We start from the raw sequence: 13,003 nt of genomic DNA on the forward strand, positions 1-13,003 counted from the left end.
GCGGCCCGTGGGAAGGTGGCCGTGTCCTCCCCCGTGGCGTCGGGTATCACCCTGGTGGGCACTGGCTCCTCAGCTCCTTGGACGGTGAGGCCTGAGCCCGGTCCCCAGCGGGAAGCGGGGTTTCCCAGCCATGGTGGTTTAGAGCCACAGTTTTCAGCCTCCAGGCAGGGTCCGCGGGGCGGCCGGGTCCCCTCCCCCACGTGTCCCGCGACTGCCGATGGGGCTGTTCCGCGAGGCACCTGTGCGGGTGGACACCCACCGGGATCCCGCCTGGGGTCGGATCCCGGGTCTGCGCTGCCTGCCCGCGTGTTCTCTAACACGGGGGCGGGAGCAGAGCCAGGCTCGCCAGCGTCATTGGGGTGGGGGGCAGGGTGCGCGTGTGGCTGGCAGAAACCTTAGGAGTAGCCGTGGCGCTGGCTTCCTTACCGTCAGCGCGGCCCTCTCCCTTCCCGCTGGGTCCTTTCCGTCGCGAGGATGCGGCCGTGTCTTACTGTCCCTCGCGCCCATCTTGCGTGACGCTGGTGGATGTTCCGGGCTGTGGGATCTTGCTGTCACTGGGGTCCCGGGGACGCTTGTGGCTCTGATGACGGATCTGGGGTTCGGGGGTGCCGTGAGCCCTGCTCTCTCTGCCGCGCCGGCTCTGGCCTGCTTTTCCTGTCCCGCCGCGGCCGCCCGGGTCTGCTCCTGCCCCCCCTCCCTGCATGCTGCTTGCTGGCCCCGGACCCCCTGGACCCCGCGCACCCCTCTTCCCCACCCCCCCCCCCCCCCCCCCCCGCTCTGGTGCTGGGCCCTCCTACTCTCTGGGTGACCTGGTTCTTCTTTTCCTGTTTCAGGCATGAGCCATGAGCCCAAGTCCCCTTCACTAGGGATGCTTTCCACCGCGACCAGGACCACCGCCACCGTCAACCCCCTCACCCCCTCGCCGCTCAATGGCGCCCTGGTGCCCAGCAGCAGTCCCACCACCGGCAGTGCGCTGTCGGCCCAGGTCGCGCCGTCCTCCAGCTTTGCCGCCGCGCTGCGCAAGCTCGCCAAACAGGCGGAGGAGCCCAGAGGTAAGAGGCGCAGCCCCTTCTCCCGCCAGGCCCCGGGGGAGCGGGTGCGGCGGCCGGGGCGGGAGAGCCGCGTCCTTGGGGGTCTGGAGGCAGGGCGCTCGCGCCCTCGCGGCTGCTCAGGTGTCTCTCCTGCTGCTTCGTTCCGCCGGCGGGGGCGGGGGGGGCAGCACCGTCCCGGACCCCCCCCCCCCCCCCACGTGGCCGCCTGGGCTGCGCTTCTGCTTCCCGTTCCCCCCGCCGCCGCCGCCGCCTCGGTCCGGCCTGGGCTCCAGGAGGCGCCGCAGGGGTGGCCCGCGGTGGGGAGGGTGGGTGTGCCGGGCCCCCTCCCTGGGAGCCCGCGGTTCCCAGGCGACGCGGCGGCTTCGGGCTCTGCTGCCCACACCAGGCCCGGCAGGGAGCGCATCTCTGGAAACCCGCTGGGTCTCGGGGTCGGGGTGGGAGAGGGGTGGGGTCTCTGGGACGGCTCCCTCCACCCGGACCGTTACCGCTTAACGCGCCGAGGCAAGGATTGTGGATGGGCGGGTGCTCCCCGGAGGTTTGGAGCCCCGGCTCCTGGTGTCGCTTGGGTGGTGACAGGCTGTGTGGCTTTGGGGAAACGCTGACCCTCTCTGAGCTTTGGTCTTCATACCGTGAGGCTCTCTGTGCCGCTGGCTTCGGGCGCTTCTGGGGATGGTCATCCAGTTGTCCGTGTTAGTCCTGGTCAGGGGCTGCTGGCTGGACGAGTCGGGTCGGGGGCGGTCTGTAGCGGGGGCCGCGGGGACTCCTGAGCAGGCCTCTCCCACAGCCTGTGGACTTGCCGCTCGGAGGTGGGGCTGACCTCTGGGCAGACAAAAGCAGGGACCCGAGTGTCTCTGCCTGCTGGGTGCCTTGGCCGAAAGATCCAGGGCTCGGTGTCCAGGGCCCTCGGCGGGGGAACGCGGGTATGGGAAGGAAGCGTGTCTGTTTTCACAGGCTCCCGGGCCTGCGGCTCGGCGGACGGGACGTCTGCCCCGACCGGGACGGGCCGGGGGGTCTCCTGGGTTCGGGATCTCGCCTCCTTCCGGTCGTTGGGCGGAGGAGGAAGCGTGAGGGGATGAGCTTAGGACTGACAGGGTGGGCGCTTGCCCGGGAAGAGCAGCCGCTGGGGCCTGGTTTCGCGTCCGCCCGCTGTGGGCCGCTCCGTCCACCTGGGCCCAGTGTGGCCGCTGGTGTCGGCACGTCCCTGCTGCTCCTGCCACGCAGCTGGAGAACAGATGTCTGCCGACGGCAGCCGGCTCCCTGCACGGTGGCCAGGGAGGCGCGCGCACAGCGGGGACCGGGCGGGTTGAGGCTTGCTGGTCCCCTCAACGGTGAAGCCCTCGTGGCAGAATTTGCCCGCCACCCCCCTGGCCTGGCCGTCTCCGTCCTCGGCGTTCACAAGGGTCACGGGAGCATGCATGCTGGTTCCACTGGGGCTGGCTCGCCCCCGGGCGTCCCTCCCGGCCCACGGGGCTCGTCCTGGGGTGACACCTCCCGTCAGCAGAGGTCGTGGCCACGGAGCGGCACATTTCCTCCTCGTGGAAGCTGCAGGGGAGAGGTCTGCAGACGGGGGCTCACGGGAGGGCCATGGGCACAAGGCAGGAGCCTGCCTCGATGGCCCTTGTCCCCTTTCCGCTGCCCCAGACTGGCCCCGGCGTCTGGCTGGAGCACGGGCCAGCGGGCAGTCAACCCGTAAGAGCCTCCCGGGGCCTGCTGGCCGGGAGCAAAGTGTGCTGCTGGAGAGGCCGGGCCCGGGGACAGGGCGCCGCTCCCCACCGCACGTTCGCCGCCCTGGGAAGAGTGACTGCGGCGAAGGGCCGGGTGAGGGACGACCGGCAGCGGCCACGCTGGCCACGGTGCACGCTGTCGTGGGAGCTCGGCCTCTGCCGCCGGCTGACCGGAGCCACCCGCGTCGCTCAGATGTGAGGGCTCGGGTTTGGGAGGCTCAGCATCCGTGGACCGTGGAGCGGTGTTTGAACCCCGGGATGCCCCGCGCATGGGTCCCACCGCGTGGGCGCCGGGCCCTCATCACGCTGTATCCTGAGCATGGCAGGCTTCCTGGCGGCCGTGAGCAAAGCCCTGGCAGGGAGCTCGGTTTTCGGTTCTTTACCTGATCCCCCCAGTCAGGCCACGGTTTGACAAACGAGGAGGTGCCGTCACTCGTGAGCATCCCTGGGCCACGCCCCGGGTCTCACTGAGTCACCCCAGCCGTGACGTCTCCATCGGCAGAAGCGGCTCACAGCCCAGAGTTGCCCGTCGTGCAGATGGCAAAGCTGAGGCTCGGGGAGGTCAAGTCAGGAGCCCCGGGCACCCAGCTGGCGAGCACGCGCCCTGTGCCCCACGCTGCTGCGGCTGCTGCGTAGGCCTGTCGAGGTGGGCTTGGAGAGCCGGAGTGAGGGCTGCAAGCCCGGGGGGAAGCTCCCTCGCTCCTAGGCCCACCTCATAGGTGCAGGGGGCACTCGGCAGTCTGTGCCTGAGGCGGGGGCCGCGGGTCGTGTGGACTGTCGGCTTCCAGAAGCCTGGGTGCAGTGGGGGCGCAAGGGGAGAGCCAGCTGGCCCTACCTTTCCCTCTGGAACCAGAGAGCCGCTGGGGGCTTGGCGGTCGGGGAAGGGTCAGGACGTTTCTTAGATTTCCAAGTTGTAACTCGTTCGGTGGCGTAAGAGTCCCCTCCCCTGGTTTTTAGTGCATTCGGAGTCGTGCCGCCTTGGGTGCTAATCCCAGGCCACACCGCTGCCCCTAAAGCAGCACTTAACCCGGCAGCGGGCCCTGCCCCCTCCCCTGGCCGGGGTGGGGGGGCGCACAGCGCCAGCGACCGGCTTCCCGCGCTCCGCCTGATGTGCCAGGGCCGTCCCCGCGCGGTGTGCCAGGACCTCGTTCCTTTTCACGGCTGAACGACCTTGCGGCTGGCCGGCACCATCCACCTGTCACTGGGCGTGCGAGGCCGTCCCCCGCTTCATCGAGGCGGCGGCGTGTGTTAGTGTGGGCCGTGCACTGGCCGGTCGCCCGCTGTGTTCTCGGCCTGCTCTGGCCTCTGTTCTCCGTCCGCGTGGCTGTGGGCAGGGCTGGGCTGGGCTGGTCCCTCGTCCAGAGCAGCAGAGGGGGATTTGGAAGCCGCGGACTGGGGTCCATGGACATCACGGCCTCCAGCCCCTCTCCCCGGGGCTCCTGTCTCTGCAGGTATCCCCCGCCGTGCCCAGGAATGTGTGGTTCCAGCGCCCCCACCCCAGCCGCCAGGCCCACGGTGCCAGCCACACGCAGCCTGGCGCGTCTCCCGCTCCCCTTTGGCCCTCTGTCCCGCCGCCCCTCCCTCGCCGTGAAGCGTCCCCTTATTTCAAGCCTTGGCCCAAGCTCGCCCCTTCGTTTCTTGGGCTATTGTCTTTTCTCACATCGTGTCCCGAGGGTGCAGTTCAAACATTCAATTCAGAGGAAGTGTTCCGAGTGCTGTGTGGCTGGCTGTACCCTGAGAGGGGACAGAAGAGAGAAATCAGCCCCTCGGAGGGGTGTTTCATCTGTCCCGGGGCTCACGATGCCGCCTTTCCTGCAGCCAGGCCGCCCCGGGGGGGCCGCATAGGACAGAGATGCCCGCTGCTCCTGAAGGGGCTGTGGGCGCGGCCCAGGGCCTGGACCCGCCTGACCCTCTGGCTCATGTCCTTGCTGGGTGACCTGGGCACCTCACTTTACCTCTCTGAGCCTGTGTTTTCTCAGGTGTCATCCTCCTAGATTTTGATTCAGGGAGAACATACCAGCGGCCGGCATAGCAACTGTGTGCCAAGTGGGGACCACCATGGCCATCATCCCCTACCCCTGACCACCCCCACCCCCACCACTCCTCCCCTGCCATCGCCTCCTCTGGCCCCGCCCCCGGTCGCTGAATTGGACCGGACTCTGGGAGTGACCCCGCCCCTCCCCTCTGAGGGTCGGTTGCCACGGCACCTGCTCATCTGCCCCCGCGTCACATGCTTTGTCGGGGCGCTCAGGGTGGCTGCTGTCTCTCCCGGTCCCTCGTCTTTACTCTTTGGGACAAAGGGGCGCCCAGCACAGGGAGTGACCGAGCCCACACTGGCTACTCTTTGGGTCTGACCCCGGTTGGTCGCAGCTGTGCCCCTGGGACCCTCTCTCCGAGACCGGCCAGAGCGCGGCCCCACTGAGCTGAGGCGTCACGTGGGTCCTTCTCCTGATCCTCTGGTGGCAAAAAGGACGTCTTCCTGGGTCACTCGACCCACTGTGTCTTCTGGAAGCTACTAGGCCTGCCTTGGCCTGGCCGCCTCCTCCCTGCCTGTCCCCCAACCAGGGCCTCTTCTGGACAGAGACGGTCCCCCCTCCTCCACGGGCATCTGAAGCCCAAGTATGAGCCTTGAATGAGCCCCAACCTAGGAATCCCAAGACCCCACCGACCTGGGGCGGGTCAGGACCTCTAACCCCGAGAGTGTCCCAACCTTCTTTCGGGCCTGCCTCACAGGGCTTCTCAGGCTCCCCAGTGGCCCTGTGCGCCCAGAGATGCTTGTTGAGTGACTGTGTGAGGGCGTGAGTCCGTGCCCGTCAGTCAGGAAACTCCCCCTGGAGTCTGACACCTGCTCGCCTGCCCTAGGAGCCGCCTTGCTTCCGGGTGGGGGTGGGGGTGCTCCCAGAGGCCCTGACCCTTCCCCTCTGCCCCCTGCAGAGGGCGAGCCCGGGAGCCCCAGTCCCTGCTGTCCCTGAGCACGAGGAAGCAGAGGCCGCGGCTCTGACAAGCTGAGTGGCAATCTGCTCGCGTCCACGCTGCAGCAGGCGGGCTCCACGACGCATCCTCCGCCGCTTGGCGAAGCGCAAGTCGCCTGGGGCTGTGTGCCCCCCCCCCCCGACCCCCCCCCCGCCCCGGGAACGCATCGGGCCGGGCCTCACTCGGGCTCGCTGCTTGTCCCTGCGTGCCCGGCCCACCCTTCCCACCTTCCGGCTGCCCCACACCCACGCCCCTGTCGAGGCCAGGTTTCTGTGGGCAGCCCGTGCTGCGGCCCCAGGACCCGGCTGTGCCGGGCGGGGTCTCCTCGGGCGGCTTCGGGGGCCCCGGTGAGGCAGAGGGAGCGGGATGGGCTCGGTGGCCGCCCTGGGCTCCGTCGGGTGACCGAGCTGGCGTCGGCCGGGAGCACAGGTGGCGGGCAACAGACTTGAGTTTCTAACTCTTCAGGTCCAGGGCCCCAAACGCGGGTGCCGCTGTCCAGAAGCTTCCTTCCACCCCATTCCTTGGCTGTCTGCCGCATCTCGTCTCTGGCTCTGCAGGCGGGTCTGGTTACTGGCAGGCCTTGGGCTGCTGGAACCCACCGAGGTCCTGTCCCCGAGCCCCAGGGCCCTCGTTGAGGCCGGAGGCGGGACTCTGCCCCGCCCGCCAGTGGCCCCCTAGAGTGAGGGCGGGGCTTCCTCTGACACCTGAAATCCTGTTTCAAAGAAAACAGCAGAACAGATCTGCAGAGAAGATCCCGCCGAACACGCTGGCCACGTGTGTGTCAGCCGTGCGTTGGCAAGGCTCCCCGGGGTGGCGTTTCCCCGCGGGATCTGCCGCCCCATCTGTCTCCGGGCACAGGTGTCAGCTCGCCGAGCAGGGAGACTTCTGTCTGCAGGGCCCTGGGGATTCTGGAGGCAGGTGGGCAAGGGAGGTCGGGGCTGGAGGAGGGTGAGGCCAGGGAGGGGGGTGGCCAGTGGTGCAGCGGGCCTCCCCCGGCTGTGGTGCTACAACACTGACCTCCCTGGTCACCGGCCACCTCTCCGGAGCCCCCTGCCCTCCGTGTGCCCTACCCCGACAGCGTTGTCGGCAAACGGAGGAGCCCGCCGCCCTCGCCTGCCCACTGGCAAATAACGAGCCCCCGGAAACGCGTTTCATGAGAAAGACCCACACCCGGCCTTTGCTGCTCTGGGTTTCCCTGACCATCCCGTGATGGTAGATAGGGCCCAGGAACATGCCGGTGGCCGTGTGGGGGGACAGCGTCCTGCACTGTGGAGGTGCGGGTGGGGAGAGCCCCGGGCCCGGAAGCAGGGATACGGCTGCCCCGTGACTCTCTCGGGGCACCTCTCCCCAAACCCACCGGTCGTGGGAGCCGTTGACCCCGGCTGGGCAGGGGCAGCCCTGCGGGCCGTCCCTGCCTCCAGGTGCTCCCCGTGGTGTTTGGCCCCTGGAACCTACACACTTCGATTGCAAAGGGCGCGGGGCCACCGTTCTGTTCTGTCGGGCACGTTCTGGGGAGACGGACTCTGGGACCGTCCGGGTTCCGTCCACCTGACACCCCGCCGGCTGGGAGGCTTCCCACGGCCCCTCGGCCTTGCAAGCAAGGGGGGCGTACTGATGGCCAGTCTCCTTTCTGGATCCAAATGGTGCGCGCCCGCCAGGCCCGGGTCCCCGAGTCCCGGTTGGAAACAGTGGTGGCCGAGTACGGGGAGGGCAGAGGGCAGCCCCAGAGCTCCGGTCACATGCCCTGCGGTCTGCCTGGGACCACCCGGGGTTGACCTGGGACAGAACAGACTCCGGGAGCGAGAGGAGGGCCCTGGCGAGCCAGGGACACGCAGGGTCCTCGATGCCTGTGCCCCCCCCCCCCAACCCCACCCCCCGGTTGTCGTGGCCGCGGGTCCTGGGTCAGCGCCTGTACTGGTTGAACCTGGGCGCAACCCCGCCGAGCTCGGGTGGCCCGACTACCGGGATGGAGGACGTCCCAGCGGCCCTCTTTTTCGGGAGGCCAGCCTCTCGTCTCGCCCCTGTCGCCGGGAGCCCGCCTTGCCCTCCGTGCCCTGCAGTCGGGGCGGGCGGTGGTCCTGGACGTCCAGCGGGTGGTGGGCGCGTTCGTGGCGGGCTCAGCGCGCGTCTGGGAGAGCCAGCGGCCGTCGTGACGCCGTGGTTTCGTTGCCAGGCCTCCCCCCCCCCCACCCTCCCCTCCTGAGTCTGGGGTCTCAGCTGTTAATTACACGTGCCCCGCGGCCTCGGCGCTCATCCTCCAAGTCGGGCGGCCGAGGTGACGGCGAGCGCCGCCTCCCGTCACCCCCCAGCCGCACGCGCCCGTGGACCGGCTCCCGCCGCGCGCCTCCAGTTAATTAGGGCGGTCACGGCCTCCCGCCGCAGCGCGAAGCGGGGTCGGGGCGGCCGCTCGCTAATTGTGGGTGCGTGGTCAGGGATCGATCGCCTGTTCCGGCCGGCGAGGGACGCCCGCCGCCCTCCCCCCTCCCCCCTCCCCCAGGAGATTAGGCTGCTAATTGTCGGTGGCCTCCCGGTCCAAGTGCACCTGCGCCCCCGAGCTCCCCCGCCCCTCCCCCCTTGGTGATTAGGAATGAGGTTAATCCAGGGAGGCGAGCTAATGGCGGGGCCCCTCCAGAGGGGGGGCTCGGAGGCCAGGAGGGTGGTCTGAGGGAGGAGGGCCCCTGCGACCTGCGGCCCAGAGCCTGGCGCTTGCAGGGCGGGGTGCGAGGCCCCCCCACCAGAGCCCCATCTGCCTTTGACCCCAGCTTTTCCTCCAGGCTCTTGGCGGCCCCTGCCGTGACCGCAGGTCCTCCTGGCGTGTGTGTGTGTGTGTGTGTGTGTGTGTGTGTGTGTGTGTGTGTGTGTTTTCCTTCCTGTTTTGGGTCCAGAGCACAAACGTCCACCCTCTCTGCCCCCACGACGAGCTGGGCGGGAGATGAGCTGCGAGAGCAGGAGACACAGCAGCCTCACAGAGCCCAGAGGTGGGCACACGCAGATGAAAGGGGTTTCCGCATAGGGTAAAGCAGGAGTCAGCCGGAGGAAGGAACGGAGCCCTGACTCACGGCTGCAGTGTGGACAAACTGGAAGAAACCGCCGGCTGAGTGAAAGGCCAACGCGGAAGGTTCCACACCACGTGATTCTGTTTGTGGGAACCGTCCCGAGTAGGGACGTCCTTGGAGACCAGACCGACTGGGGGCCGGGGTCTAAAGGGTACAGGGTTCCTGTTTGGGGTGATGGCTGCACAGCTATGAATACACCGAGGACTGAGGAATTGTGCCCTTGAGATGGGGATGGGGGACAGTTTCTGTGCTGCGGGAATTAGGTCAGTAAAACCATTTCGACGCCAGGGGCGCCTGGGGGGCTCAGTCGGTCGGAGCATCTGACTCGTGATTTCCGCTCGGGTCCTGATCTCCCAGTCTGTGAGATCGAGTCCTGCATTGGGTGCAGAGCCTGCTCGGGATTCTGTCTCTCTCTTTCTCTCCCTCCCTCCCTCCCTTTCTCTCTCTCTCTCTCTCTCCCCCCCGCCCCCCTCCCTCCCTCTCTGCCTGTCCCCTGCTCTTGCATACTCTTCTGTCTCTAAATAAATAAATAAATGAACTTTAAAAAATAAACGAAAGTTAAATATCTAAATAACCTACAGAAAAGTGCACAGACTGAGTATCCAGCAGGACAGGTATCGGGAGTGACCCCACAGGTCAGGAAAAAGCCCCTGCTATCGCGTGGCTGAGGGTTGTGGCTGCTTCCTGTCCTCCCTCCCCCCCCCCCCCCCCCGCCCCGGGCCCTCGACCTGATAGCGACTCTGTGTCCTCGTGGCCACGTGCAGGCGGGCGTCGGAGGAGGTCCCCGTGGAGGGCTGGGGGGCAGGTGCTTTGCTGGGTGCGTACCCCTGAAGAGGGGGGAGTGCCAGGCCAGGGAGAGAGCTGGCGGCCTGAGAGAGATGTGCCCAGTTTCCCACAGTTGCACGAACCTGGGTGAGGGTCCACGAGAGCCATTCCGGAACCTCAGGGGGGTCACTTTCCAGCCGGGAGCTCCGCTCACAGGGCTGGCCGGATTAGCCTGTGACACACCCCACCTGCCCCCTCAGCGGTCCTGAAACCGGCTTCGTAGCAGGGGGTGGGGGGGGTCACCAACTTGACCAGACAGTAGCTTGTCCTAAAACCCCAGAAGCTGTCCCCACTGGGAAGGGAGGGTGGCCAGCGTGTGATACTGGCTCTCCCCCGGTGGTCATGACATCCGACCCAGCTAGCTGGGCCTGGCCTGGCCGACTGGGGGTTGCAGCATTCTGGGGTGTGGGCTGTGGTTGCTGCTTTATCTGGGGGGGGGGGGACTTGGGGTCGCAGTTCAGGGCCAGCAGCCCTCGGGCAGCTCCTTCCTGCCCACGTGGCCAGGCCCTGACAGGTGGGATCTGGGAGCGCGGGGCTCCCGGCCTCGGTGTTGTTACCAATATTGCTAGCAGAACGAGCTGCCGGGCCGCTCTGGGGCTTGGCCTGTGGGGTTGGGGCTGGGTGTCTCCCCGTGGGGCTGCTTTGTACAGTTGCCCATGCTGTGCACAAGCCTAGGGAGTCAACGTTGAGGAGTCCTGGATGGAAGCACCTTGCTTAGGGCAAGGCTCTGTCTTGATGTCGCTGGGGCCTTGATGTCCGGCCGCTCTGCTTCCTGGTTATGCTGCTGAGGCCACGCGGGGCCACGTTCCCAGGGCCTCTGGGGCAGAGAGGAGAGATGGCCCCACGGTGCCGCCCTGGCAGCCGCGCGGCTGTCTGCGCCCGCGAGCCGGAGGCTGCCCTGCCTCCCCCTCAACACAAAGGTTCCATTTGGTAATGTGAGCGTGGCCGCTTGAGACGGTGTGGAGACGAGGGTCCCTCGGCCCCGGGAACGAGGCACGTTTGGAGCGAAATACAGGAGGACACCTGTGAACAGACGGGATTCTCCTTCCGCAAGGGGTTGTCTCTGCTGACGCTGCTCCCTCTCTCCCCTGACCCGCGTGGGGCGCTTGCGGACAGAATGGGCCATCTGAGCCCTTCAGAAGGGTCAGCGTTTGCCCTTTGAGTCCGCGAGCAAGACGGGGCGTCCCTGGGCCGCGCGTGATTGTCCGCGTCCCGGCTGGTGGAGCACGTGGCCGCCTGGGCCCCCGCATCCCACCCCCGTGGCCGCAGGCGAGCGTGTGCCCCTTGCCCGCCCGGCGCGAGGGCGTCCCAGGCAGCCCCAGCTGCGGTTTGTGCTTTCAGATGCTGTGGGGTCTGCCCCGGGTCCGTGTCGGCCGTCTGTGATGGGGGTGGGGACCACCGGCGTCGTGTGGGCGCGTGACGGGGGTCTCCCTCCTCCTCGGGATGCAGGGTGTGTGTGTTTGTGTGACAGACTCTGTTGAGCCTGGGTGGGGATCTCGGGGACCCCCCCCCCCCCGACACTGCTGGAGGCCCCAGGGCCGGGACGTGCCTGAGTCACAGCGAGGTCAAGGCTGGTGCCTGCTGGAGGCGGGGACCCGGGAGCAGGACGCACTTGAACATAGTTACTGCCCAGCTCATACGCTCCCTGTCCTGGCCGCCCCTCCCGGGGGAGCAGCCGGCCAGCTTGGCCTTGCACCCGAGCTTTCTCCCTGGGGACCCCGGAATGCTTTCCCCCCGGGCCCTGCCCACCCCACCCCCCATGCCCTCTAGAAACCCCGGGTCCCCCGCTTCCTGACTCTGCCCACCCCATCCCACCTCCGGGGGGACCTCCGCTGGGTGTGATGTTGGGGTACAGCATTCCTTCTGGGGGACAGAAGCGATCTGGAGTCAGGTAGCAGCGATGATTGCACAACCCAGTGAATGTGCTAGAAGCCACCAGCCTCTGCGCTTTAAATGGCGAATTAGGTCTCCGTTTTTAAAATTTGAGAATAAGCTGCAGTTGATATTTGAGAAACGAAAAAGTAAGCGTCCCTCGGCCGCCTCTCTGTGTCCCTGCCTCGTGCCCGGCCCATCCAGCCCTGTGACCGGTGCTTTGCTGGCCGCTCGGGCATCCTGCGTGCCCTGCCTTTTCCTGCAGCCCCTCTACCTGCAGGCGGAGGGCTCGGGGCCTGTTATGAGCTGGGGGGGGGGGGGGGGGGAGGGGGGGCTCCGGTCCGGCTGCTGTGTTGACCGGGTCCCACCCAGCCAGGGGCAGCCCCCCGACGGAGCACATCCTGCCTGTGTGATGTGGGATGTGGGCTCGTGGCCCCGAGCTGCGATGGGACACGTCTCTCGTGTCGGGGCCCGTGTCTCCGTCAGCGTCCGAGGGGGCGGCCCTTCCTGCCCACCCTGGCCTCGGGCTGGGGCTTGGGTGAGGGGCGCTGGGCCGCGGAGCCAGAGAGGGAGCGCGGCGCGGCCCGAGGCGGCCGGGGAAGCAGGTTCCCTGCCTGTCCGCGGGCTGCGTAGGGCTGGGGACGGCCGGAGCCCTCCGTGGCCGTGGCCCCTGCTCAGCCTCCCGCGTCCTTCTCCCGCAGGGTCTTCGCTGAGCAGCGAGTCGTCCCCCGTGTCCTCACCGGCCACCAACCACAGCTCTCCCGCCAGCACGCCCAAGCGCGTGCCCATGGGCCCCGTCATCGTCCCCCCTGGGGGCCACAGTGTGCCCAGCACACCCCCCGTGGTGACCATCGCCCCGACCAAGACCGTCAATGGCGTCTGGAGAAGTGAGAGCCGACAGGTGAGCCGGGGGGCGGCCGGGGGGGGGGCCCGTCTCGGGATCGCGGCCGCGCGCCCTGCCTCGCTCTCGTGAGCCCGACCCCCGTGCGGGGCAGGACGACGGGACACCCGCCCGGAGGGCCGGGTGTCAGAAGAGGATCCCCGGGCTTCAGTCAGGCCGCCAGCACCGAGCACCCCTCCGGGGGCTCCCACGACAGGTTTATTCTTCGTGTCCCCCGAGGCTGGGGGTCTGAGACCCCGGCACGGGCTTCCTCCCGAGGCCTCTCTCTCTGGCCTGTAGACGCCGTCTTCTCATGCGGGGCCCGGTCTGCTTTCTCTGGCGACACGGGTCCTGGGGGATCGGGGCCCGCCCGAATGACCTCACCTTTAGTTACCTGCTCCGAGGCCCCGTCTCCAGCACGCTCCCAGGGTTGGCACTCCGCCGTGAGAAGTTGAGGGGGACACGGCTCAGTCCGGAGCCCCGCGTGAGCCCCGCATGAGGTGCTTCACAGGTGGCAGAGGTGACACAGGGTAGCTGTTCTGAATACCTGCCGCTCGAACACGGGACGGAAGTGGGGAAAGGGCGCTGGGTGTTCTCGTGCGTCCCGCTTTCCCGTTTCTG

General features: G+C 68.0%; 1 protein-coding gene across 5 annotated transcripts in view; it reads left to right on the forward strand.

Moving 5' to 3' along the window:
* GSE1 (Gse1 coiled-coil protein) overlaps positions 1-13,003 on the forward strand; it is a 388,172-nt gene that overhangs the window by 353,213 nt on the left and 21,956 nt on the right. For 4 of the 5 annotated variants that reach the window (XM_078439123.2, XM_078439122.2, XM_078439120.2 and 1 more), the window contains exons 3-4: positions 834-1,052; positions 12,204-12,403. In XM_078439123.2, the coding sequence (XP_078295249.2) occupies positions 834-1,052; positions 12,204-12,403 (419 nt within the window). The remainder of the gene's footprint in view (positions 1-833; positions 1,053-12,203; positions 12,404-13,003) is intronic. The other variant, XM_078439124.2, reaches the window with a different exon arrangement.

The sequence above is a fragment of the Panthera onca genome, chromosome E2 (genome assembly GCF_046562875.1).
Source record: "Panthera onca isolate mPanOnc1 chromosome E2, mPanOnc1 haplotype 2, whole genome shotgun sequence".
NCBI classification, from domain to species: Eukaryota; Metazoa; Chordata; class Mammalia; order Carnivora; family Felidae; genus Panthera; species Panthera onca.